Source organism: Mustela nivalis (assembly GCF_964662115.1).
Source record: "Mustela nivalis genome assembly, chromosome: 17".
Lineage (NCBI taxonomy): Eukaryota > Metazoa > Chordata > Mammalia > Carnivora > Mustelidae > Mustela > Mustela nivalis.
This window is the reverse complement of record NC_139036.1, coordinates 4,048,527-4,069,726: the sequence shown is the minus strand read 5'-3', so window position 1 is coordinate 4,069,726 and position 21,200 is coordinate 4,048,527. Positions and strand designations below refer to the sequence as shown.

Below are 21,200 nucleotides of genomic sequence, written 5' to 3'. Positions count from 1 at the left end.
TTCGGGAGTAGGTCTCTGGGTCTTTGGGCCCCGGGGGATGAGCTGGAGCTGGGCGGCAGCTGGCTCAGGTCCCAGAGGGAAGTGGAGGCAAGGGGGCAGACGGTCTGCTTTTCAGCATCAGGGGACAGGGTGGGGGTTCAGTGACGGTAGGAGAGTCCCTTCATGGAGGTGCTCTCCCCTCACAGACCCAAGCACACTTACCGAGGGGAAGGAGAATGAGCTCGGCTCTTAGACCCTCACCACTACTCACCTCCACAGGCCCCTCCAGAAGGACAGGGTGGAGGAAGTCAACATACTCGCCATCACCCGAGAACATTCCCACGGCTTCCCACTTGCTGCCGGGTCCCCCAACCTGCAAAAATAGGGAGCTAGGAGAGGTCTGGCCTGCCCGCCCCTCCAAGCCACTTAGAGGCCCCTGGGCTCTTCAAGGGGAGTCTCTGCTCCTCTCCCCTGACCCCAATATTACCAACTCCGAGCAGTTCTATCTGCTTGGATAATCCAGAAGCATTCATGCCCCCCTCCTGCTGGGAGGCTACGGTCCCCTCCAAGGTCCCCGAATCCCTTGACACTGCCGTCCCCCCCACCCTTCATCCCAGCCCAGCCAGCTCGGCTGACCTTCTGCATTCTCAGCAATTTGATGTTGTCGAAGCACTTTTTGAGGTGCGGCTGCACGGCCTCTGGGTTGCGGGACTGGCCCAGAATCTCCAGGAGGTCATCGTTGGACAGGAAGTAGAAGCGGGGGAAGACGTGGCGCTTGGTCTCCAGGTACATGTCCAGAGACTTCTGAATGTCCTCCAGAACTGTGTTCATTTGTGTCAGCGTGTCCAGGAGGCCTGGGAAAAGGACAGCCAAGGACACTTGAGGACACTTCACCGGAGCGGCTCTGAGCGCATGACTCCGCCCACTGTGCCGGCTCGTGGACGTCGGGGTACATCTTGCCCTAACAGTGGCTGGAAGCCAAGAAGTGTCCCCAAATCACTCTACCATGCTTAGCCCGTCTCTTCCTAGTTCATCGCAAGGGCTCGTCACACACAGGTGCGCGTTTTGTACGACATGTGTTCACCGAACAAGATTCCACTAATATGACAACATCTCACCTCCCTCTGGTCCTAGACAGTCCCATTCCTGCAGCTCTGCCAGCCACCCCAAGAGCTTCTGGGAGGGAGAGATGGCTCTGCGCACATGCCCCCACATGTGCAATTCTTAGACTTAAACACAGGTCACGTGCACACACCGGAAGAGGGCTGCGAGCACGGGCGGGAGGTGCCAGTGTCCCCCGAGGTGCAGGGAAAAAAAGCACTGGACAGAGGGACAGACCATGGCCAGGCAGAGTCTTCTCACCCACGAACCAGTGGGTCCACTACACTTGCTAAGTGCTCCCCACCTTGTGGGTATGAAGCTAGCGCCATACGCCTCAGAACCGCCCGAGGTACCATGTATAGTGGATTCCCGGTGACAGGTTCCCAATCATCTCAGTGTCCTCCCAACCTTGGTTGTGCTGGTTTAGTCCCCTGTTTCCCCAGCTTCTAGCTTCTGAGGAGAGTCTGGACGCCCTGGAATCTGACGCGATCCTCGTATCCTCAAGGACAGAGTCCACAGGACGCCGGGCCTCCAGGTGCTGACCCGGTAGCCGTGGGCGAGACGGATTTGGTTTCTGTGTTCCCCAAACAGGTGCGCATTTTGATGGCTTTGCTTAGAATGTGTTCCAAGTGTATATATGTATATGTTTATGTCTAATACATATGCGTATGTATATATGTATAAGTACTTTGGAATCTAGATCAGTTTTCATTTCATATATCCTATTGCTACCTTTCATGAAGTTCACTGTAATATACATCTCATGTCTGCAAAGCTGATTTTGATACTATTTTAACATATTAATGTCTTCCTGGCATATTCTCATTTATAATATTTAATATACTATTGTTGCACTGTGAAAAAAAAAAAGAATGTGTTCCGAAATGTGATTTTGCCAATGATCTCGAGTGCTTTTTCTAGCAAACGTATGCTGTCCCTCAACTTTGCATACCTTCCGGCAGACGTTTTATCAGTATAATTAAAATGGCTTTTTACCATATATCCCCAAGGTTCTTGGGAAAACGAGGAACCATTAGTTGGCCCAAGGCAAAACAAAAAAGTCGGCTGCACCGCCCCCAGACAGAGCTCTTCTCCTCAGGATCCCCCTCTCGGCGCCCGGCGCCAGACCTCACTTCCCGATTCTTTACCGGAATCCCCCACCGCCAACCAGGCTTTCTCCGTGTACGTCTCCATCCCACCCCCTCACCCCACCCTGCTACCCTCTACTCCTCCCGAGTATTTGTGGATTTGTGGGGTTTCGTTCACTGAACTGTTCACGCTCAGAAGAGGCGATGGTGATGGTGGGAGGGCCAGGCGCAATGGTCCTTTGATAAAGGAAGCCCATGGCCACGACCTCACGCGGCCACCGAGCCCCCGTGGGACGAGAGCACACGGAGCCGACAGACCTGGGCGGTGCGTGCTCTGCAGAGCGTTGCTGTCCCTGCTCATCTGGTCCATGATGGACTTCCAGCTGCTGTTGACCTGGTCAAACAGGGCTGACTCATTGGGAAGCTGCTTACGGATGTCCTCTCCGATGAAGATGTTCTGGGGGGCCAAGAAGTGGGGCGAGACACTGTTTCTCACGCACGCCCCACGCTCTGCTCCCCACTGCCAGACCAGGAACTGCAGCCACGTGGAAGAGAAGGGGCATCAGAACCAAAGGGCAGGGGCGCCTGGGTGGCTCAGTGGTTTGGGCTACTGCCTTCGGCTCGGGTCATGATCTCAGGGTCCTGGGATCGAGCCCCGCGTTGCCTGCTTCCCTCTCTCTCTCTCTCTGCCTGCCTCTCTGCCTACTTGTGATCTCTGTCTTTCAAATTAAAAAAAAAAAAAAAAAAAAAAAAAAAAGAACCAAAGGGCAAAATGCCCACGTTCCGGAAGGAAAGTTGGGGTTGGGAGGCCAGACCCCTGGGTCTGAGAAGAGAAACGGAAGGAAAACAGGACTTTCAAGGAGGGAAGTGACCGGGACGGGTCATCACTATTACGCTCGAGGCCCAAAGGAAGGAGGACTTGAGAGGTGGGAAAACACGGCTGAGAAGAGGACCGAGATGTAGGTCGTGTGACGAGAAAGGAGCCAGAGTGGGTCCTGACCTCTAGGTACATCCACTGGCGCTGCACTGTCAGCACCATCTCCACAACCTCCAGGATGAGGGAGAGGCAGCGCTCCCAGTGGTCCACTTCCTTCTCAAAGGCCTTGACGAAACGGGACGCCTTCATGGTAGACAAAGCCACCTGGTTATCTTCCAGGGCCTGGAATATCTCCTCTGTGCCTCTGGGGTAGAAAGCATCAAAATTCCAGTCCATCCCGTCTGTCAGACCTCGGGAGGGCCTGCCGCCCCCCGCTCCCCGAAGCCATCTCTACCGGAGTCGGTGATGGCCCTTGTCCTTATAGGGGACAATGTCCAGCTGGATCACATTCCAAGTCTTGGCAATGTTCTGTAATGCCTGTGGAGAGAGACCGGGGGACAGAACCATCCAGTATTCGGTCCCCAAAAGGACCACAACTCGGGAGGGGCCATGGGATGCTGAAAAGCTGGCCGGGGTGTTGCGGGGGGTGGGGCAGCAGGGGACTCTGACGCACCAACTCTATGGCCAGCTCTTTGGTTGCTGAAGCAGAGATCTCCCCAATTTTCTCCACGTGCTGGTCCATCCCGAGGTCCACGATCTGCTCCAAGGTGAAGCTCTCAGATTCCTGATCAAATTCCCGTTGGATCTCGTCCCTGACCTGATCCCAGTGCCTGCAGCCAGGGACAGAAGGTCAGACCATGAGGCCAGACACCAGGGTGCACTGGTAAGTGTTGGCATCGACCCGCAGGCTTCCTCTCCCCAACTGGGACAGAGTGAGTTTGTATGTGTATCAATATTATTCATTAAATAGGCCCTAAGACGCCCCCCCCCGGGCACTGTGGAGAGTTCAGAGATGGAGGGGCTGACTCTGGAGAGGGGGTTCAGACCGACCGCTGCGGGTCTACAGTGGACAGACTGTGCATGGGGCCAGCCGCCAGGGCCGGCAGAGCTCATCCGACTCACACGCCCGTGATCAGTGAGGAGCCCTGGGTTCCCTGTACCCGAGGAACCTGAGCCTCGGGGATCGGATAACTGAAGCGGGCAAAGTGGTCAGGTGACCCTTAGCCACGGGACACGTGAGGGCGAACCTGCCGGAAACCCCATCCGGGACGCAACGCGAAAGAAGTGAAATCCCTTCCTTCTGAATGCATGACCATGACACCGTTTAGAGAAGAGCGGATCACGCCCTCCACGGCTTCAAAGGCCTCCTCTCCCACCACGTGGCAGAGTCCACATGTATCGAGAGAGTAAACTTGCAGAAGAAAATTAGAGTATTAGAGGGAAGTACGGAGAGAATGCTGGTTGAACTCGGGGCGGGGGGGTCTTCTTAGGCAAAGCCCAGAAGTGCAGACCAGGAAGGAAGGAGGTGATACTTTTGGCGAAATCAGAATAAAACCTTTTGGGGCGCCCGGAGTGGCTCAGTCAGCTAAATGTCCGACTCTTGGTTTGGGGCTCAGATTGTGATCTCAGGGTCCTGAGATTAAGCCCCGTGTCAGTCTCCAAGCTCAGGGAGGAGTCTACTTGATATTTCTCCCCCTCCCTCGGCCCCCCAAAACATAAAATAAATAAAATCTGTTTTTAAAAAAAGAATAAAACCTTTTGTAGACAGAAGACACTAAGCTGAGCGGTGACAGAGCAGAGTGCGGCTTCCCCGGGACACATGTTTGTGGGTGGACACGGGGAGGGGACAGTGCAAGGCCCAGATGGCCAGGGCCCAGGGGCCGGCCCCGAGGAGCGCGCAGCGGCCTCACCTCTGTCTCAGGGCCGGGTTGCGCAGGTCCGAGATGAGCGGCATCGTCCTCTTGAACTGCTCGATTTTGGTGCGCGTGCTCTCGATGATTTCCCAGTTGCGGTCCTGGGCAGACCCGGGAGGCGTCAGCAGCCCCGCCCAGTGTCCCCGCACCGTCCCCTTCCTCCGTGGGCTTGCCTTGCCGCCCCCCGCCAACCCTGCCGGCCCAGCACCTTGTACTCCTTGGCCAGCCTGGTGAGCCGGCGGAACAACCCGTGCGCCATGGCCTCCATGGCCTCCGTCTGCAGCATCAGGAAGCGGCCGGTCTTCCACTGGCTCCAGTTCTCCTCCCAGTCCCGGGTGATCTCCCACACCTGCTGCAGGGCCTCCAGCTCCTTTGGGGCCAAGAGCGGGAAGAAGTAGTGAGTGAGGGCAACACCCCTCCCCGCCCCCACCCCCGGCGCTGGTCCTCCTGCTCCCTGCCAGGACTCACAGAGGAGGGCTGCCTCCCCAGCTCACGGCTCCTTCTAGCCTCCTGTGCACCCAGCAGGACCACCAGGCCCAGAAAAGGCATGGGGGGGGGGAGACGCCCTGGAGGATGTGGGGGCCACAGGGGAAGGGAGCCTGGTGGCCCCACACACGCTCATGGGAGAGCTGCCGCCACTCCCCCGCCCATACACTGGGGCTCAAGCGTGTCAGGTGCACACACGGTGCTGGCAGTGAGACTGCTAGAAGGTGGGAACCAGCCTGCCATGCACATAAGGAAGCACCCCAGCCAGAGCAAGGTTCGAACCACCAACACGCACTAGAGCCTGGGAAACATCGTTCTGAGCCACCAAGCCAGACACTCAAAGTCATCGGTAGGGAGTGCATGGGACAGGTAAATCCACAGACAGAAGATAGACCAGAGGTTGATGGGGGCTGAGGGGAGAGGGCGCAGGCTTCCGTCCGGGCTGTGGAAGGCTTCTAGAGCCAGAGGGGTTGACTTTATTGTGAATCATCAATGTACCAGATGCCGCTGGACGGTTTGCTTTAAATCACTTATGTTGTTACCTGGATTTTACCTCCATTTTTTTGTAAAGGTCCTGGCGTTCCCATCTTCCTGGTCTGGCTCTCATTCCCCAGGCCCCTGCCCGCCGCCCCCACCCCTGCCCAGCGTGAGGCCTGGCCCAGCACCCCACCTTCTCCAGGTTCTGCAGGTCCTTGGAGGCCGGCTGCTCAATCTTGAAGATGCCCAGGTTGGAGCGGAGACTGTTTTCCTCTTCCCGCATGGCATTCAGCGTGGCCCGCATGTGCGCGATCTGTTCCAGGGCTGCCTGGTGCCCCACGCTACTGGTGAAGGGGCCTGCGGGAAGTCCCAGGTGAAGGCCTTCGTCCCCGGGAAGGACCGTCATGGCTCTCCTACCCCCTTGGGGGCAGATCTCCCTTTTCCCCTCACCCGGCAAGGTCGGGAAGGGAAACAAGGGAATGCATGGCAAGGATGACGGTTTGCTTTAGTGAAAACTCCTACACATGGCGCGAGATTCTAAATCTAGAATCTAGAAATTCTAGAAAATCTAGAAAAACTAGAAATGCCCTGAGCTGGGCAGTGCGGCCAAAAGCCTTAGGCCTCGGTCCCCATCCCCAAGCAGCATCCTTCCCCGCTCACCCTTGTCCCCGCCTCCCAGGGACCAAGGCTTTGAGACCCTGGGTCAGAGCAGAGGTCCAGCGGGGAGCTTGGGAGCGGCTACCTTTGGATTCAAAGTCTTCCAGGAGGTTATGCGCTTTCTTCTTGAAGTCGTCTGCTGAGTGGATGAGGCCTGTCTTGAATTTCTCCTTGTGTTTCTTCAGCATTTGCTCACTGTCCAACAGGATTTGTTGGAAGACAACCCACTCCCCATTGAGACTGTCCAGCATCTCCAGAACCTGAGGACATCCAGGAGGGCACGGTGACCCACGAGCAGGAGATCCGGCCCCCGCCATGCCCTTAGGACCTCATTTCTGACCCTATGGACAGCAGTCTTAAGAGCCTACCAGAAACCCAGAACCCAACCCAAACTGTCAGCTGAGATCTCTGGCTCTCCAAGGCCTTGGGATCTCGTGCCTTTGGCCCAGCTCACTCCCCTGCCGTCCCTCAGGGTGGCCCAGGACCTACCACGGCGGGATCAGCCGCTGCAGCCACGGGCCAGACCCTGAGGATGGCCCGCCGCGGGAACTCACGTTTTCCTGAACCGGCACCTCGTACTTCTCCAGAATGGTGAACTGCTCGTGTATGGGGGGGATCTGGGTCTCTAGGTTGGGTAGGTCGTGCTGCAGGGTCTCCATGAGTTGCAAACTGACCCCTAGCTCCTCCAGCGTCTGGGGAGGGCGGCTGATTCTGAGGGCAGGCGGAGAGTAGGCCAGTGGGCAAGCGGGCAGGACCCCGGGCCGCCCTCCTGCCCCCACCCCACCGCCAGGGGAGCCCGTACTTCTCCCCATTCTCCCGCAGGTAGGTGTGGAGCTCCAGGAGGCGCCGGGCCGCCATCTCCTTGAGCAGGGTCGTGAACTTGTTCTGCCACTCGTTGCAGTGCTGCACGAGCGAGAACTTGAGGTGGGAGCAGTCCAGCAGCACGAACTGGATGTTGAGCACCGTCTCCTCTTTCTGCACGTTGTTGGCCACCTCCGTGTAGCTGTAAGGGCCCGGGTCCCCGCTAGGGCGGCTGTCCCTCGGCAGCCGAGCCCGCTGCCCCGTCGCGAGTTCAAGCTCTGGTGCCCAGCACTCCCACCCCAGACGGCAGTGCTCCTCCGCTCCGGGGCTGTCCCAGCCCCACAGCCGGGATCCTATCGTTTCCCCAACCCCTGCCCATGAGACAGCAGGCAGACCCCCTGGGCTGGCATTCGAGGCTTTAGGGACACACAGATCTGAGTACCCACTGCTGCCCCCCAGCTCTGTGACTCAGGTTATCGAAACTGGTCTGGCCCCGAGCTCTCACCTACAACGTGGCGGTAACAACAGAACCCACATCATAAGGCTGGAGAGAGAGGGACGTGGTCTGTCCACCTTCACGCCTTACCGGGCAATGTCGGCATCGAACGAAGAGACGGGGGGGTTGAGGCGCTGGTAGCGGCGAATGAATGAGTCCTTGTTGATCTCCCAGATCTCCCGGTACAGATCCCAGGTCTTGAGGTAGTTCTGCAGCAGGGTCGCGTTGTTGGTCATGCCGCTACTGATCTGGGCCTGGATCTTCCTGATGTCCTCGTCTCGCTCTTCAAGAGCCGGCACGATGCTTGTTACTCACTCTCAGCAAGCTCCAGCCTGGGCCCCGACCCCCAGCTCCCAACCCCTCCTCTCCAACACCACTTCCCCAAAAAAATGCAGCTCAGTCGTCAGCACTGAAAGCAGAGGGGGCGAGGACTGAGATGGGTGCCTCCTATCCTACCCCTGCCCCAAACTGTCCTTCGACATCTGCCACCTCAGTCCCTAACACCTTGAGCGTGAGTCACCTGCCATCCACTCTCCCCACCACGCTTATTCCCTTCCCCTATCTGGCCCCCCACCTGGCCTTCCCAGCATCATGGAGACGACCCACCCCCATGTCTGGAGACAGCCCTGGCCTCTCCTCCTGGCGCCGCCCATCCCGAAGTCTCTGATGGCCCTGGAACCCAGTGCCCTCCCCACCGCACACTCACCCACGATGACGTGGATGGGGTCACGATGAAACTTGCGCCTGATGAGAATCTCGGGGAGGTGGCGGAAGACAGAGATGGTGGAGAAGAGGTGGTGGCCAATGTCGTTGACCACGCCTGCCAGAGTCTGGAGAGTGGGTGAGAACTCCACCTGGGGGCAGGGGGACACAGCGGAGAGGGCCTCAGCATGGCCATGGAGGAGACTGGCCCCGGGACTGAGAGGACTGGACCCGTAAGGGAGCCCCGGAGCCCGTAGGATGAAGTCAAGGCTAACGACCAAGTTTAAGGACGGAGGGAAACGGAAAGGAGAGCGGGACAGTTTGGGAACATCAGGAGTTAAGGTCCCTACCTGCGCCACACCTCCCTGTGCGTCGTTCTGCAAAGTGACCAGGACTCGGAAGAGGGGGTTGGGTGTGGTCTTCCCGTCCCCGTTGATGGCCTTGGACAGCTCCAGCAGCGACCACTTCACATTGAGACGCAGAGCGTCCTCCAGCATGCGGTCCAGCCGGACGGTGTACAGCATCCACTGCTGCTGGATCTGGGGGCGCGGGCGGAAGAGGGGCCTCAGGAGAGACAGCACTGGGAGGGGGAGGAAGCCGGTGGAAAAGAGAGATGGGACGCAGAGCCCCGAAGGAAGGTTTGAGGGACTAAAGGTCGGGTGAGCCCAAGATGACAGCAGGACGTCTGAGAAGCGCTCCCCAGAGGATGGAGGGGAAGAACCAAGAGAAAGTTCTGACGACCACAGGCGGGGTTGGGGGGCCTCACGAAGCCACAGAGCGGGGCCCCAGGAGCCGCACCTCCAGGCTGTCATTCTTGAAGACCTCGTAGGAGTTGGTCATGATGGCCACCACGTCCTGGTGCAGGCGCTGTAGCTTCTGCAGCACAGCCGCGCGGTGCTCCCGCTGGTCCTCCTCAAACTCCAGGTCCCGGTACACCCGTTTGCCACTGATGCGCACCAGCAGCGTCTCAGAGATCTCCTGTGCTCGCCAGCCGATGGTCAGAGTGGAGGCCTTGAACTCGTTCACGATGGCCTGCACCTGGAGGCGGCCCACACGCCCGGGAGGGGCCTCGGCTTGGGAAGACACCCTCTGGGCTCCCTGCTCGCCTCCCACCTGTGCTCCAGCCAGAGCTGCTGACGTCAACGATAACACACGCGGACACGCTTCGTGTCCTTCCCAAATTCCCTGGTCTCTGTACGGACCGTCCATGCACCGGCCCTCAGGTAAGCCGAGTCAAGTGCCTAGGACGCACCTTGCTGGCATGTATGCGGCACTCCGTGATGAAGAAGGCACTGGGCCCCTTCAAGGCCCAGTGCAGCTTCTTGAGTCCAGGATGGATCTTCTTATCCAGGAATCGGATGCGCTCTTTGAAGAGGGCCTGCTCATCGAGGGACAGCATGGCGATGATCCTGTGTAGGACAGGGAAACGGCAGCAGCTGGGACAAGCTCTGTAGGCCACCCCCCATGCCAGGAAACTCAGTGGGGCCATCTGGAGCTTTCTGAAGAAGGTTTCGCTTCTGCCTGTGGCAGAAACACTCTGTACTTTGTGCTGGTCACACACCAACCACGTGTGGCTGTGCCGCACCAGAAACGTGGCCTGTGCCCATGAGTGACTCAGATGTAAGATTTCACAGAATTCCAAGTAAGTAATTAAAAAAGACATAGACACATGCAACTGGGGGCCGCCATATCGGATGGTGTCGTTCTAGACGCCCAGACGAGACCGTGAGCTCCAGCAGTGGATTTCACCTGGGCTGAGACCGGCACCCAACCCGGAGCAGAGCCTCGGTGCAGAGATAATAACCAAGGGCTCCAGGCAGGGGGCCCTGGTTCAGGACTGCTGATGCTTTCCGCAATCCTAATGCCCCCTCTCACTGTGTGTTCCTAGAGAAGTGACCCGGCCCACAGTCTGCGTGGCTCCAGTGCCTTGTGGGCTGGAGGGGACCTGGCAGTGGTGTTTTGGCTCTCTACCCTGAAGCTAGAAGACAGAAGTGCAAGGGACAGGAAAAACCACAGGGCTGTGCGAGAGAGGAGGAGAAAGCATTTTTTGAGACGGTCAGACATAAAGGAGAGATTCTGCAGGAAACAGGCGACATCATGGGACAGATAAGACACCAAGGAACCCGGAAGGCGTGCAGAAGGCCACGCAGAGGGCCATGGCCTCACCGGTTGTAATCTCGAGCCACGAGCAGCAGGTTCTCCCGGAGAACGCGCAGGTCCTCGGCGCGCTCCGCCACATTCGTCACGTAGTGGGGCGTCTCAAAGAGCAGCCGCTCCCAGTAGTCAATCTCCACGAAGAGAATCAGCAGGGACCTCGGGGAGAAAGAGCGAGGCCACTCATGGGACTGCTGGAGGGCCTGGCTGCGGCCCCAGGCACAGACACAGATGAGAAATGAAGCAGAACGTCCCGGTAAAGAAGGTTGCCAAACCGCCACAACAGCAGGGAGTGGGGTGCTGTGTGTTTAGGGCATGAGCCCTCGGAGGCCGACAGGGAGTGGAGGGGCCCAGGGGCAAGGAGCAGAGCGGACATCCTCAGCTGGGGAGAGAGACCGCTGAGAGGCCACTCCATCCACGCCGTGGGGCTCTCTGAGGCCCAGGCTGGCAGCTCCGAGTGTCTCAGGAGGGAAGGTTGTGGAAACAGCACCCCACCTGTGCCCACCCCCACTCTGCACACTTAAGCAAGTGCCCTTGTCACCGCAGCAGAAGATGGAAAGCTTCTTGTCCAGAGAAACGTACAGAGACAGACCGATGGAGGGTCTTGGACTGGGGACACCAGGCCCGGCTGAAGGAGGGGGTGTACTAAGAGAAAGGGACATTTAGGGTCATGTGCACACTGAATGTTAAGACACCCCCAGGCTTCTTTTCCCAGCTACTGACCGGGCTCAGGCAGCTGGGCCAACACCCTCCAGAACGAGGCCCGGAGGACTGCTTTCCGTGGCCTCTGGCCAGCCTGAGGGGTGAGCCTCAAGGACAGTCACTGCAGGGTCCCCTGGAAGCAGCCCCCAGCTGACGAGCCCCACGACCTGCTCAGCAGAGTTTTGGGTCCACTTTCCATCTCCCTACCCTTGAAGATGGACGACCAAGGATCACAAAACATGGGTCTCTGTCCTTCCGAGCACAGAAGGCAGGAGCCAAAACAACCAAAGAGAAGAAAAGCAAATGCAAGGAGAGACGAGGGGACGGGCCATGCAGAAAGGAGGCCGTCTGCACCAAGTAAGACCAGGCAAAAAAGGAGCATCGTGACCCAAAACTCAGAAGAGCTCTTGGAAGTTAGAGGAGAAACATTAACGAACAAACAAGCCCGTTAACAATGAAATCGACAGAAATCTCTCAGAAGGCAGAGAAAAAGACGCAGAGATGGAAGGCAGAGGAATTTGCATGAAAAAAAAAAAAACAAAAAAAAACAGAAAACTCCCCAGTAGTAATCTTTATATTTATCACATGTTGGAAGGATTGTACACAGGGTGGCATGGGTTGAGTATTAAAACGGATCTCAGCTGTTTCTTGTTCCTCTCTTAGAGGGAGTACCGTAGGAATCGGACGCCCCTTAGACCCCCCTGCTCCTGAACCCTGCCATCTGTCACTTCTGTGGCCCTCCCACCACTCCTCACCGGCTCCTTGGCGTAAGCCACTTGGCGGAACCCCAACCTGGCTCAGTCTGCTGCCACACACCCGCCCTGTGTGCCCACGCAGGGGACCCAGCAGGGCGGAGCCACATCGATGAGCACCCCGAGGGCTCTCCAGGTGCCCTCCGTCCTGTTCTCCTGGCCACCGCCAGCAGCGCCTCCCCACTCTCTCAGACCCGTCTCTCCTCGTCTCTGCGAAAAGCCCACCTCCTACACCCCAGGGAGACTCCACGTACTTCTTACTGTCAAACCCAGAAGGCTGGGGACTTGAGTCCCACCCAAAGCTTCTGCCATTTAGGACAGAAGAGGCCCTCCCTCGATCCAAGGCCAAGGCCTCCTCCAGGGCTCCGTGTCCTGACAACGGAAGATGGTAGCCCCTCCAGCTGTTCTCAGCCTGCAGTTCCTCGCATTAACAGTCAAGGAAGGCCAAGGTTCTACCATCTTGAAAAAAACAAACCCAACCCAACCCCCCAGGACTCCTTGACCCCTGGGCCCTGGGCCCTGGGCCCCGCACTCCCATCGACCACGTACCTTCCGTGCAGAGCTGTCATCACAAACTCCTCTGTGCCCTGAGAGCTGCCCCCTTCACCTCCACAACTGCCCTCATCAAGTCTCCCCAGGACACCTTGTCCCCAAGCCCTACAGGCCTCCTCAGGCCTGACCTTCCATCCTCTCACCCTGGAAAGCTCCCTGCCCTGCCTGCCCGGGACGCGCTCCATAGTTCCCCTCTTCTCTGCCTTGCATTGTGAGGCTTGTGTGCTTCTTCTTTTTTTTTTTTTTTTCTTTTTTAAGATTTTGTTTATTTATTTGACAGAGAGAGATCACAAGTAGGCAGAGAGGCAGGCAGAGAGAGAGGGAAGCAGGCTCCCCGCTGAGCAGAGAGCCCGACGTGGGACTCAATCCCAGCACCCTGAGATCATGACCTGAGCCGAAGGCAGTGGCTTAACCCACTGAACCACCCGGGCGCCCGGCTTGTGTGCTTCTGAACCTAGTGTCCCACTACCACCCCCTTGGACTTTTAGAGGCAAAGCCAAGTTTGGAAACTCCACTTTCTTCAAGGAACCTGTGACCCTAGTGCGATGCGAAATGGCAACTGGATATTGGCCTAAAGTTGATTGAGAATGCACGGCTCTTTCCACCTGTCCCAAAGAGCGAAGGCACCGGGGAATTGCCACCATGTGTGGGAGCGTGCCCACTGTGGCGTCTGATCTCTCAAGCAAGGCCAGAACGCAGAACTAGTTTCCAATATAAAAACCAGTAACCAGTTAAACATTCTTAGGGAGGAAAAGAGATCCATGACCATTAAAACCATAAAAATAAAATACCCAAATTAACCAATTAACAAGTGATATTTATGTATAACATTTGCATGCAAATTTGTAGATGTGTTTATATATATATAAATATATATATATATAATGACATCTCTTGCTCATTGGTCAATGTATATGGAAAAATGACTTCTAGAAATTTTATACGGATTTAAATACATTGAAAGAAAAAGTGTTATTTTTGGGTAGAAAGACTCAAACCTTAAAGATGTTCATTCTTCTTCAGTTAACCTATAAATTTAACCCAATCCTTATTCCCATAAAAATAGGGACAGAACTATTTTGGGCACTAAACAGATTGATTCCAAAGTTCTTATGGGAAATAAATATTAAAAATATCCTCCCAAACCTCGGCAAAGGGAGAGGAATGAGGTCAATAATTGAAGCAGTTTGGTTCCTTCACATGAACAGACAGACATACCAGCGCAGAAAAGCGAATCCCAAAATAGACACAACTCTCCGTGGGAATTTGTTATGTTATATAAATGAGATCGGGTCAGCGGGCTAGCCATCTGGGATTAAAACACACAACCCAGCCGCATGTGCAGCTCTCTCCCTACATCAAACTAAGTTTCAAATAGATCAGACATCTATACGTAATGAATAAAATCATGAAATGCCAGAAGAAAATATAGAATATTTTCAATATTTTTTTAAAGGCTTAATTTAAAAAATCAGATGATTTGTAAAATCGGTGTGTTTTTTTATTGTTCTTTTTCTTTTGTCTTTTTTTCTTCTTTTCTTTTATTTTTTTTAAAGGAAAGTGTACTTTTTTATCACAGCCCAAAGCCCCCACAATCTGGAGGTGTTCTCACGAAAGTCCGTGTTCTGAATATTACTGAAATGCTACTGGAAGCACAATGAGAAGAAAATTCCAGAACATTCTGTGTCTGATCTACAGGCAACGGCTGAAATAACAGAAGAAGAAATGATCTCACATTTGAGGTGTTGCAAAGGGTCATAACTTCACCTTCCCTGGAGAGGAAAATCCCAGTGAGGGAGATTATTTTCAAGTGACCAGGCCTCTCTCACACGTGAGTGAACAGTGCATTACCAGACGTGGAAGGATACCCTCCAAAGAGAGAGAAAGGCCAAAGCCAGGGAAAATTACTTTCACCCTAGGATTCCAAATCCAGTCAAATGTCCAACAAGGGGAAGGCAGAAGACAACAATGGCCAATCACATGAGAACTCAAAAGATTTCCCTGCCACGTACCATTTCTGGGAAAGCTACTGAGAAATACACTCCACCAAAATGAGGGCCTAACCCAAGAAAGAGGAAGACAAAGGAAGCTCCAGGTGCAGGGGAAAGTTCCAGGCTGACTCCTTCATAGCAGGCCTTGAAACCAAGCAGTCCTACTGACTCCGGAGGAAAGGGAGTTCGAGCAGGGGATAGCTCTAAGAAAAACAGGAAGCCAGTCAGAGAGTGAGGACAAACGTGATGGGTCTGGGAGAATTAACGTCAGCAAACTGTGCTAACAAAAATAACAAGGAGATTATCGGTCCTGAAAACAGCAAACATCAGACAAGCCAAGGAAAAAAGCATCACCAGGAAATCCCTCCGTCCAGCTGCAAACGAGACTAACAAGGTCACGTTAACCTAAGCACTAGATATGGACTTAACCCCAAACCTGGTGTGAGAGCTATACCTGCCGGAGAGTAGGGTCTGAGCATTTCTTCGGACTAGAGGCCCCAAACCAGTCTCCCTGATCAGCACCAGGGCCAGCCCACGTGGGCAAGTGTGCTCCCCAGCACCCCACTCAAATGTCTCTTCATTTGGTCATTTTGGACAGATCTGCAAAGTAACTGAAGGCCTGTCATCAGATTTTAACGTGTTGGCCGACAAGATGGACTTGGATGACACCGTCTTGATGTTGAGCTGAACTCAAACATCTGTGAGGAACTCTTTCCACAGGGTTGTGGCTCTGATGGGGCCAGAAGTGTGTCAATTAATGTCCTGAATGCACATTTTATTTTACTGACAGATGAAAACTCTTTTTTTAAAGACTTATTTATTTGAGAGAGGGAGGGAGCAAGCGAGCACGGGCACAGGCAGAAGCAGAGGGAGAGCAGTGGATTCTGCTGAGCGCGGGACCCGACTCGGGACTTGATCTTGCGTCACTGAGATCATGACCCGAGCTGAAGTCAAGAGCCGGGCGCCCGAGCCACCCAGGCGCCCCAACAAATAAAGTTTCCTTTAAAAAAAAACAAATCAGGGGCGCCTGGGTGGCTCAGTGGGTTAAGCCGCTGCCTTCGACTCAGGTCATGATCTCGGGGTCCTGGGATCGAGCCCCGCATTGGGCTCTCTGCTCAGCAGGGAGCTTGCTTCCTCCTCTCTTTCTGCCTGCCTATCTGCCTGCTTGTCATCTCTCTCTGTCAAATAAATAAATAAATAAATCTTAAAAAAAAAAAAACAAATCAGCCTGGGAAATTATTTTGTAAGGTGTTTCCTCATTGATCCTCAGAGCCGTGGTTGGGCCACAGAGGCAGGAAAGGGAAGCCCACGGAGTTTAGGAGGACAGTCTGGAGTGAACTGACGCCACAGAGAGAGCCCCTATATGGGTGGGCGACAAGGAGGGAGTGCAGGCCCTACAGACAGAAGACCGACAGGCGGCCGTCCCCATGTCCCCTCTCCTGCTGGGGGCGGGGGGCGCATGGTAGCACAGGGTGGTATGGGACACAGGGACCACACGGCTGTCCTCAGCCAGGGAAGAGATGACATCTGGAACACATTTGCACTACAGGCAGTCGGTGAAGGCGGTCTGGCCATGGAACGTGGTAAAGGCCCATTGGGACTTCAGAGCCCCAATGTTTGGGATAGAAGGTGGGATAAGAAAGCCCCTTGTGAGATAAAACAGACTCTCTCAGGGCCCGGAAGGCTCCAAACTCAGGGGGAGTCGGGTAATTCGGAGAACACTCAGGACACTTGAAAAGCAAGCATATTTCGAGATGTTATCAAGACCCCTGAGCCCAGCACAGAAGAGTCAGCTGATAAAGCCATCGGCACCTCCCCGGTAGCACTTTGTACACAGGACGCTCTTGGATTTCTCTCTACCGGTGGGATGAGCCCAGGCTTGGCAGAGTCCTGCCCTGGGATCATGGGTTGGGTTTTTTGTTTTGTTTTGTTTTTCCCTTCCCCATACAGAATTTACTGGGCAGAGGCAGCCTTATCTTGAAACCACAAAAATGTAAAGAAGCTTACAGCAGATCCTTCTAGTAAACAACCCCGGAGGGACAGAAACACTCCCTTGCAACAAGCGTCTGGCCATTATTTGGGTTTCGCTTAAACCCGGGCCATAAATATTTGGCCCAGAGCTGCCTTGTTAGGTTGTGCTGTAAAGATTATGCAACCGGTGTGTCAAGTTATTTCACGTGCTCCTTGATGGGAAAAGTCTCCTACGCCTCTTAAAGCTCCACGGGCATCCTGCCCCAACGTCGGGCAAACGCGCCACAGTGCAGGGAGGGGGCACAAGGTCAAAGCAGCCCGCGCTGGACAACCTCCGGGACAGAATACTTAGGAGCCGTGCAGACATGTGCAACCCTTATAAGTCCATCGGTTTGGAGTGGACTGAGCCACAGCACAAACCACAGCACAGCAGACACCACGGAAGCCACCACGGCCTTCCTTCTGCCTGCACAGAAGGGGGCCCGCCCCTCCTCCACACGCACGTCCTGGTGACTGTGAAAAAAGCCAGTTGCGACAGTCCGGGTTACAGCGTGCTCCCATCCTGTGCATGGCAGGTAGTCTGGGTTCTCTGCGAGCCACAGGACCTCCAGGGAGCGGGACGGGTGCTGGAGTTTCACTGTTTTCTGTGTATACGTCCACGTCCTTTTTTTTTTTTTTTTTTACAGTGAGCAGGCACTATGTTTAATTTAAATTTTAAAATACCCAGCAAAGGTTGTTGTTTTTTTTTTTTTTAAATCAAAGACAAAAAAATGTATGAAGTAGGAGCATGGGGGGGGTGGGTGGGTATAGACCAAACCACCAAGCGTGGTTATCATTGGGGAGACTTTCTTCTCTTTCCTGTGTTTTGCAAGTTTTCTAAAACCGCCCATACTTGTATGATGGGAAATTAATCATTGTGAAAACACTTTGGATGCACAGTGTACGTGGCATGCTATTTCTGTAGCTATCCACGCCTGTCGCTGGACTAGGTTCCCTAAGAAACTAGTGACATACACTCCTTGGAGAGAAACTGAGTCACAGCCGGGGAGCCCGACTGTCCCCTCTCTACCCTGGTGTAACTTCAGAGTTCTGTAACATGGGCCTTAGATCACCCTTTGTTAAAGGTTAAACTGTTGTAAAAATTACCATTATTTTTTTTTTAATGATGATACAGGGGCGCCTGGGTGGCTCAGTGGGTTAAAGCCTCTGCCTTCGGCTCAGGTCATGATCCCAGGGTCCTGGGATCAAGCCCCACATCGGGCTCTCTGCTCAGTGGGGAGCCTGCTTCCCTCTCTCTCTCTGCCTGCTGCCCTGCCTACTTGTGATCTCTGTCTGTCAAATAAATAAAATCTTTTTAAAATTAAAAAAAAAAGATGATGCAGAGCATTTACAGAGCGACCCTATCACCTTGCTAAATCTGCTGGAAACGTTCTTGTGTTCCCACAGCTTTTCGAGGCAATTCCTTTGGAGGGAAATCAGGTTTGTGGACTGTTCGGGCTGCGTGAGGACTTCCACACATGCTATCATGCCTCGTGACAAGCTCAGAGAAGGATCTTTTGATAAAAAAGGATAAGGATAAGGAAACTGGGCTTAGAGGAATTCCGCAGCAGCCCGAGGTCACACGGTGAGGCCTGAGGACCCCAGGGTTCAGACTCAGCCCCGAGGACTGGGAGGAGGCACGGCCGCCCCAGGCCACCTCTCAGCCCGCCGGCGGCTGACACTGAGGCTGACAGGCTTCGCCTCTTGCTGGACCCCTGTCTCCTCTCAACTTAAGATGTAAATGCAGACCAATAGTGCTAACCCTTCTGTCGCTGGGATACAACCCTCTGATTCCAGAGGAACAAGGCAGCTTCTGGGCTGTGCACATTCATGTCAGTGTCACTACAAGTGCGTCCATCCGTCTGTCTGTCCCGGGGTCACTCCAAGCACAGCACCTTGGGGAGCACCCTGCTCGGTGGGACAGTGTGTCTTGCACAATGTCCCAGCGAGGGTAATACTGGCCTCGTCTTCTGTCCCCTCAAACTGAAGAGTGTTGACTTACGGAGCCATTGGGATAGGCTGCACCTTGGCCATCCCTCCAGAACCCACGGGCCTTGTCAGGGCTGCTCTCTAACACGCGGCCCGGCCAAGGATGGATCTCCGCCTCCAACGTCTGTCTTTCTCACAAAGGCCTCCGCCTCCCCTGACACACGGCACTGCTCCCGCATCCCGGTCCCCCCACCATGACGTGTCCTCCCGCCCTGGCGCCCCCTGTCCCCTGGCCTCCATTTCCCCCCAGGCCTTTTCTAGCAAAGCCCCTCCTTCCCGGGCCCAGCAGATCAAGACAGCCTAAGAGTCGAAGCCAACACGACAAGCCCGGGAGCCCGGGAGGCAGCTCATCTTCCAGGGCCCGGCTGATGACGAAGGAGAGCCAAAAGCAATCAAGTGGAAAGTGATTTCCTTCCAATTAGGAAAAACTGTCACCAGACGGCGTGCAATCTCTGTAGACAGATGTCTTACAGAGCGCCTTCCTTCGTTTTCTCTTCTGCTTCTCACAGCTCGCGGAAGCACGGCCGAGGGCCAGGGCTCTGCCATTCACACAGTCCCGGCGCCTACCTCGGGTCCCAGTGTAGGGAAGGCCCTCCCGGTGCAAATACGGGAATCAGTCACGCAGTAAGGGACTGGAACCTGAAAATGTCCTACCTGGAAAGCTGTGGGAGACAGTGTAACCCGCCAACCCTGCGGGGTCCTCGCCTGTGGCCAGGGTGACTTAGCTGGGCCGCCGAGGCCATCTAGTGGCCGCACACCTACATCACGGGGCTGGTGGGTCCCTGGGATGGGTTACTTTGGAGAACCAAGGGCGGCGGAATCAGAGGTCAGTGGCAGTGATGTTCTGCTGCGGCCCACGAGAGTTGGAAACCAGAACGGCAGGCACGTGGAACCAAGAGACAGCAGTTGTGCTCTGGGGTGAGCGGGGGACACGCTCAGCGGGGCAAGGAGTCCCACTGGGTCTCGTACTTGTCAAAGTTGACATCCAGCATGCCCGGCTTCTCCTGGCTGACTCGTAACAGCGGCGTGTCCAGCCGCCGGATGCAGTCCTTGTCCAGCGTTAGCGTCCAGTCTTGGAAGGTTTTCCGGACCAGTTCGTCAATGGCCTGAACCATCTGCTGGTAAGTGTGCGCACTCTCCTCTCCACTTCCGATGTGAGGCAGGAAGTGAGCACTGGAAAGACACTGAGGGGAGGGACAATAGGTGGCCGGAGCCCACGAGCCACCGTCCCTCGCTGTCCGGTCTCCCACACCACGCACCCACCAGGCCTGCGGCTCGCCGGGGAGGCCTGCTCTGACCACTCGGCGGGGGGTCGCGGGGCCACACAGCAGTGTGAGAGGAGGACACCGGGGGATGAGAGAGACAGAGTCACAGCATGAAGGGAAGCAGAGGTTCAGCTCAGCAAAAGTTGGCAAAGAAAGGACATTACAGGATGTGAGGGTTGGAGAGGGACGAGGCTGAAATCCAGTATGAGCCCTTGGTCACCACGGTCCAAGCTCAGACACTGGGAAGACCCCTTATTCTCACCCAGAACCAATTACACAACACCAGGCCCCTCGGTAGCCTGCAAACTACATTCCCCAAAAGGCCTTTCAGGGGCATTTTCTCCTGTTTCCTTGTGCGGTTCTTGTAGCAGGACAAGGCCCTCGCGGGGCCTATCCAGCTCTCTGGATCATGGGCTTGTACGTACTCCTCTTGGTGGCCCAGCTTCCTGGAGGCCGACCCTACTCCTCCTCCCCACCTCGATGGCCAATGCTTGCAAGGACCCGTGTCTGCCAACCACACCTGCCATCATGAGCCTCGGAAGCAGTGGCCCCCTCTCCCCGGCACTGGTGCTCCCCTCCCTTGGCCCCTCAGGAAGACTCTTGGAGAAACTCCGGGGGTGTGGGTCCCCCCACGCCCCACCCCTGCGGGCCTGTGGCACAGTGCACAACCTCCACGGGCTTCCCGAGCGCTCACGTTCATGACCCTGTCGATGCGATGCCGTAGGATCCGCATCCAGTATGCCTGCCCCGAGTACTGGGCCCTGTAGGGCTCCAGGTACAGCCACTTCTTGCTCAGCTCCCTGTTCACCAGGGCCAGCTCGCTGTTGAACAGCATGTAGAGATCTACCGCCTTCTTGTCGTAAGTGCGCTTGATGGCCTGAGGAAGGGGAGGGGCCTGACCACGGGGCCTGAGGGTCCCACCTCCTCCCCAGACCGCACAGAGGCAGGGGCCCTAGCCATCAGGACAGAGACACGTGGGGAGCAGACTACGTGGGGAAGGGCACGCAGGGGGCTGGGACTGAAGGGCGCACAGGGGGCGCGGGAGGGGGCGGGGCCAGGAGGGCGGTGGCACCTCCCGCGTTGCCAGCCTGTGGAAGGTGTCCAGCAGCAGCACTCCCTGCTCCACATCCCGGACTAACTCAAAGGCAGAGGTGATCAGGTTCTGAGTCATCACCTCCAGGTCCTTGACTCCATTACGAAACCTACACCGGCAGAGGAGTGTGGGGACCGACGGGCAGCACGGCTGCGAGCTCAGAGGACAACCGGCG

General features: G+C 55.6%; 1 protein-coding gene across 1 annotated transcript in view; it reads right to left on the bottom strand.

Moving 5' to 3' along the window:
- DNAH2 (dynein axonemal heavy chain 2) overlaps positions 1-21,200 on the bottom strand; it is an 87,882-nt gene that overhangs the window by 39,480 nt on the left and 27,202 nt on the right. The window contains exons 12-32 of the mRNA XM_082708029.1: positions 21,005-21,134; positions 20,627-20,809; positions 19,637-19,851; positions 10,684-10,830; positions 9,770-9,926; positions 9,316-9,555; positions 8,868-9,056; positions 8,522-8,669; positions 7,906-8,098; positions 7,321-7,521; positions 7,073-7,229; positions 6,604-6,778; positions 6,055-6,218; positions 5,107-5,268; positions 4,896-4,999; positions 3,659-3,815; positions 3,440-3,522; positions 3,169-3,349; positions 2,487-2,625; positions 616-833; positions 251-352 (exon numbers count right to left, since the gene is read on the bottom strand). Of these exons, the coding sequence (XP_082564155.1) occupies positions 251-352; positions 616-833; positions 2,487-2,625; positions 3,169-3,349; positions 3,440-3,522; positions 3,659-3,815; positions 4,896-4,999; positions 5,107-5,268; positions 6,055-6,218; positions 6,604-6,778; positions 7,073-7,229; positions 7,321-7,521; positions 7,906-8,098; positions 8,522-8,669; positions 8,868-9,056; positions 9,316-9,555; positions 9,770-9,926; positions 10,684-10,830; positions 19,637-19,851; positions 20,627-20,809; positions 21,005-21,134 (3,445 nt within the window). The remainder of the gene's footprint in view (positions 1-250; positions 353-615; positions 834-2,486; positions 2,626-3,168; positions 3,350-3,439; positions 3,523-3,658; positions 3,816-4,895; positions 5,000-5,106; positions 5,269-6,054; positions 6,219-6,603; positions 6,779-7,072; positions 7,230-7,320; positions 7,522-7,905; positions 8,099-8,521; positions 8,670-8,867; positions 9,057-9,315; positions 9,556-9,769; positions 9,927-10,683; positions 10,831-19,636; positions 19,852-20,626; positions 20,810-21,004; positions 21,135-21,200) is intronic.